Source organism: Belonocnema kinseyi, chromosome 4 (assembly GCF_010883055.1).
Source record: "Belonocnema kinseyi isolate 2016_QV_RU_SX_M_011 chromosome 4, B_treatae_v1, whole genome shotgun sequence".
Classification (NCBI taxonomy): Eukaryota; Metazoa; Arthropoda; class Insecta; order Hymenoptera; family Cynipidae; genus Belonocnema; species Belonocnema kinseyi.
Genome location: NC_046660.1, coordinates 113,406,599 through 113,412,436, shown reverse-complemented (window position 1 = coordinate 113,412,436; position 5,838 = coordinate 113,406,599). Strand labels below are relative to the sequence as shown.

General features: G+C 37.7%; 1 protein-coding gene across 1 annotated transcript in view; it reads left to right on the top strand.

The window, feature by feature from the left end:
• Window positions 1–2,436, top strand: part of LOC117171287 (tuberin) — a 32,600-nt gene extending 30,164 nt beyond the window's left edge. The window contains exons 19-22 of the mRNA XM_033358436.1: window positions 327–666; window positions 861–1,001; window positions 1,614–1,784; window positions 1,843–2,436. Of these exons, the coding sequence (XP_033214327.1) occupies window positions 327–666; window positions 861–1,001; window positions 1,614–1,784; window positions 1,843–2,052 (862 nt within the window). The 3' untranslated portion in view covers window positions 2,053–2,436. The remainder of the gene's footprint in view (window positions 1–326; window positions 667–860; window positions 1,002–1,613; window positions 1,785–1,842) is intronic.
• Window positions 2,437–5,838: the final 3,402 nt, after the last annotated feature.

Here is a 5,838-nt window from a genome sequence, read left to right as displayed (position 1 = left end):
ACCTCCTGTTGAAGGAGAGACTGTATATCGCAGTGCGCATGCGCCTCTGCTTCAATTAAGATGCAGTTACCGCAGTCAAAACTTAAGGCGTTTTGTACAGCATGATCGGCCTGATTATTATTCCGTTGTTCGGATGTCCAATAAAACTTTTCGAAATGCTCCCTAATTCTCTACGTCAATTCGATTCAATTTTAACTTTATCAACTTAGTAGCTTAGATCACGTCGGCGCGCCGAATTCAAATCAGCGGCGGTGCAATTATTTAATATATGTTCATTATACAATTTATTTCTATTTAGCATTAACATCAGTTTAAATTAATTACAGTTTCGTATTTCTACAACTTTATCACAAGGCTCACTTTGGAACCGAGAAACCATTGCTCGTACCTTCGTCCATGAAAAGAACTATTGCGATTCTAGACAAAATACATCCATACGAAACTCACAAAATAGGGGTTTTGTATGTAGGTCCGGGTCAGGTTTCAAATGAAGTTGAAATTCTAGCTAATGAACATGGCTCGACGCGTTATACCGAATTTTTACAACGACTTGGTACGCTCGTCAGATTAAAAGATGTGGATGAAACATCTGTCTTTCTTGGTGGACTTGATCGTTTTGGAGAAAATGGCAACTTTACATACATCTGGCAGGATGATGTTACACAGGTTTGTGAAAAAATTAATATTTGGAAAGTTTCTGATAAAAATCATTAGCTACAGTTACTTCATAAAAGAAGTGATTCGTTTCAGACAGACTTAATTCTTTAATAACTGTGTTTCATCTGCTATTTGTGCAAATGGAAGAATAATTATTTGCTAAATAATCATAATAAAACACACTTATGATTTTTTTTCTTCAGGTTGTATTTCACGTTGCCACGTTAATGCCAAATAAACCGGGTGATCCAAAATGTACTTCTAAGAAGCAGCACATAGGGAATAATTATGTTAGCATCGTTTATAATGAAAGCGGAGAACCTTATAATATACAAACTGTCAAGGTATGAAATCTAAACTCAGGTTAATTTATTATTTTATCTTAAAGATATATGACGCTTCGTAAGGAAAGGGCCCCACTTTGTTAATCGTGATTTACAAGATATTTGCCTTTTTGTGAATAAAGGTCAAAAGTATCGATTTTGGAGTTTCGATGAGAAATCATACTTCAATATATACTCTATCTGTATAAATTATAATTATCTCCTAGAAGTGATCAAAAGTTGGTAAATTTTGTGTGTTTGAAGCAACAATTTAACATGTGCGCTTCTGGCACTCTGCAATTTTAGATTCATTTTTCTCGAAAAACGTGTTTTTCGAAGTTTCAACTTTAAAAGTTCCCTGGTGACTCATAACCTAAAAGGTTCGTCTTAGGCTTAAAATGTTGCGAATTTATCCGGCTATATGCCCCTATACGGAACTACATACCGTATAAGTGAGCCCTTTAGGGATAACACATACTAGGATACCATGAAAATTAGAATGAAAATAGTTGACTTCTGTTAGCTATAAAGGGGAATACGCTTTTAAAATTATCCGTTGGGTTTATACTTTTTATAAGAGGTTATATTTAATTAAATGTAATTCTATTTCTCCCTTTTATCTGATTTCAACAGGGACAATTTAATTATGCCTGTGTGGTTATTCAACCACTAGATCACGGTACAAATCAAGTGACGGTTCAAGCGAGAGAGGAACTCGCAGAGCACATTGGACACAGTGAACCAAAAATCATATCAGATCAGAACCTGGCAATCCTTACTAGACAATTAGCTCTGCACGCGAATGTAAGTTCAGTGCTATTTTATTACCTCGTTATTTCAACTAATTTTAATTTCATTACAGCTCGCTTCAATGGTTTCCTCGTCTTTGAAACATCAAGGTCAAGGGCCCTACGCGTCAAATTGGTTGGAACGATTGCGAAACATAAAACGTTTAAGGAAAAAACTTTTACAAGAATCCAACGCTAATTCCAAGGAAGCACCTTCCGATGAGGCACCCTCAAATTCTAATAAACGAGTTCATGTGGACGATTTCACGGTATATACAACCTAGTATGTAATTATACTTGTGAGAAATATAGACATTGTATTGTATAGATCGTCTCGAAACTACATATTTTTGTCTCACGAAGTCTGTATAATGTAAATTGTTATATGGGCACTTCTATTAAAAGTTTGGTTTTTTGGTAACTCCGCGTTTTTAGCTAATTTTATGCATACTATGTCCGTTAATGTACATACAAATTTATTCTTAAATCTCCTGGATAAGTAGGACCTATTATTAAAAAGTGTTTCTCCATGCGGCAATTTTTGTCGTAGTCTTGTAACCTTCGTATCTGACTTTTTAATTACAAGTTTTTGAAAATTCAATAAAAATTCAATAAGATCTCTAGCAATGTAGCGTAAATTTCGCGAAGCTGTGTGTTACATCAATTCGTTATTACCTATTAAATTTTTTACCTTAATCATGTCTTTTTTATTGTTTAATGAATATATTTTTTCATATGACGGGCCGAGAATGAATTCTATGTAAAATAAGTTGCAGAAGAGATGCGATTTCAGTTTTCGTGTCAATACAAAGAAGATTTTGAAAATTGACGGGAACGGAAACAGAATGAATAAGCGTCCGAGTAGAAGTGAACTGAAATTATCCTGCGGGGAAAACGATTTTGGACTTTAACACGCCTTGGCTCCCAATCTGAACTATAGCCGCTTTTATCCTCCATTCCCAAATTTAACACGTATTTGCTCGCACCAGAAGACCGTATATTTTTTTGATTTGATGTCCCGTGATGATAGTCTGGTGTTGCAGTATTCATTTTCCACTTCTACCAAATTTTAACTATAAATGTCGTCATCTTTGATTAAGGAGTTCGAATCTTTTGTTCGAATATTAACATCAACATCAAGCCTAAAGTTCTAAATTTTTCTTCATTATATCACATAAAGTTAGATGATTATAAAAATGTTCAATTTACAAATTTTGCACAGTATTATTATGCATTTGTTTCGCATATAGTAACAGAATCTTTCATAATAAAACCAACTCGAATAATATCCTCACAATAAGAGATTAAAAATTTGATTTTATCTATTTGATCAAAAAAAATTTGGGAGGAAAACTACCCCAAGATAATGTTTAATTATACAAAAAATTAACAAACGGGCATGATTTAAACTCAAAAAGTCTGGAAAATATGTATTGCATGCGATAATAAAAGAAAGTTTACGTGTTTTTGCATTTTTACGATAAATTAATTTATAAGGGGTAACCACCCTTAAATGCATTTTATTATATTACTGCAAAATAAAGTAATTTTCGGGAGCAAACCCGAGCAGAAAAATTTCCTCACGAAGAAGGTTTCAATATCTAAATTTCTCAACATACATAGTAAAACAATTTTATGGGGGTAAACTACCCCAATAGATGTTACGATTATACACGCAAATGATAAGGAAAACAACAATGTAAATTGAGACATTTAGATTTTTAAACATTCTTCGTGTGGAAATTTCTCTGCTCTGCTTTGCACGCGAAACTTACTTTATTTTGCAGAAATATAATAAACTGCAGTTGATTGAATACATACACCAAACTCTCGCTTTTAGTCACCCTGTTCTCAGCCTTCATAGAACTACTGGTTCACGCAGTTTCTCAAGGGATTAGGGTGAGAGCGGTTGCGATTTACGATTCTGCCCCCCCCCCCCCGAAATCAGTCCAAGACCATTTGAAGGCAAACCCCACACTTGACTGAAAGTGAGAGTTTGGTATATATACGTAATTAAAAGTTTGTCATAAGGACAACCGCAGGATTTCTCCGGGAGCGGGTGCTAATCTAAAAAACTGCACTCGATCCCAGCGAAATCACGGTAAAATTTCAGCCACAACCACGTCCCACGACCTTGAGACCGTGTTTTAACATATTTTACATTTAACATATTTTTAACATAGTTTTAACATATGATGCCGTGCATCCTCTTATCGAGGAGTTTTTCATGGAAGTTTTTCTCGTGTACTTTCTTAATCCGGGCTTTTAGGAGTGAATACTCAAGATAGATAAGATTTGATGCAGTTTGCTCACCCCTAATACTGAAGTTAAGTCCGACTGTTTTAGTAGCCTCCTCCGCTGCTCTGTATAGAAACGCTCCTTTGTCCACTTCTTCGTGCTTCCTCACCATTTTAAAATGAGGGTCCCTTCCGTTTGCGACTCTATGTGCTGTACCCAGAATAATCCTGTTGTGAAGACATTCAATATTCCGCGACCACCTTGACGGCTTCAGATGTAGAGTCGCGGAACAGAAGACTTTAGATGCATGCTTTTGTTCAAGTGCATAACCTTTCGTGTCCCGAAATCAAGGGACCTGAGCTCGTTCTTCGTCCATGGAACGACTCCAAATGAATAGAGTACTACTGGACGGCAAGCATGTTCGTTGCTGATACGTTGTTTCTCGCCGACAGTTCGGAAGACCAAATCTGCCGGATGAGACGTTTGTATCTGCTTCGGAGAGTATTCTTTATAGATGTCACATCCTGAATGCGGCTCTGTGGCACGCCCAGGTATTTATAAGTCTCTCCAGCGCAAAGGTGTCATATAGCGTTTCTATCGACGAGCACAGGGTCTTCAGAGATGCCACTAAGTTTTCCTCGCTTCAAATAACCCTTGAAGCATTTGTCTAACCCAAATTCCATTCCAATTTCCTTAGCATATCGTTCGACAATCCCTAGAGCTAGATGTAGAAGCTCTTTGTTTTTAGTATAGATCTTAAGATCGTCCATGTAAAATACATGAGTGACCTTGTACTTTCGATCTGCAGGTTTGCCGAAAAAGTACTCGTCCGAATGGCGAAGTGCTAGAGATAGTGGCTATAATGTGAGGCAAAAGAGGAATGGGCTCATGGTGTCGCCCGAAAGACACCTCTCTGACTCTACATCTCACGCCGTCAAGGCGGTCACGGAATATTGAATCTTGAATGTCTTCACAACAGGGTTATTCTGGGTACAGCACATAGAGTCGCAAATGGAAAAGACCCTCTTCCTAAAATGTCCAGGAAGCACGAAGAAGTGGACAAAGGAGCGTTTCTATACAGAGCAGCGGAGGAGGCTGTTAAAACAGTCGGACTTAACTTCAGTATTAGGGGTGAGCAAATTGCATCAAATCTTATCTATCTTGAGTACTCACTCCTGAAAGCCCAGATTAAGAAAGCACAAGAGAAAAGCTTCCGATAACAGCTCCTCGATAAGAGGATACATGGTATCTTCCACACAAATGTGGAGGATCAGTCAATGTCGTGTAAGCTAACTTTTGCTTTCCTTAAATCACCGGGATTGAAGTCTGGCATGGCGGGTTTCATTTCGGCATGTCAAGACTGTGTCATTTCCACCTTAACATACCGTCGCCACATTTTGAGCCAAGACATTGCCGATGATAGCTGCAGGGCGTGCCATGCACACCCAGAGCATTTAGTACACATACAATCTAGTTGTCCAACTTATGCGGGAACAACCTACATCCAGAGGCACAATGCGGCACTAAAAGTGCTTTATTATCATCTCTCTCACTCTTACGGCATTAACCTTAATATCACTCTTCTAAATGCTCCTAGGGAAATCGAGTTAATTGTCGAGAATGATAAGTGCCGCATATATAATTAAAAGTTTGTCATAAGGACAACCGCAGGATTTCGCCGGGAGCGGGTGCTAATCTGAAAAATTGCACCCGCTTCCATGGAAAGTCCATGCAAGTGTTCTAGCATATTGTTGACACGCAGGGATGCTTTTTAGGCTATTAGCAAGTGAAAGCTTGGCACCTCCAAGAGCGCCGATGATAAGGACGATCAG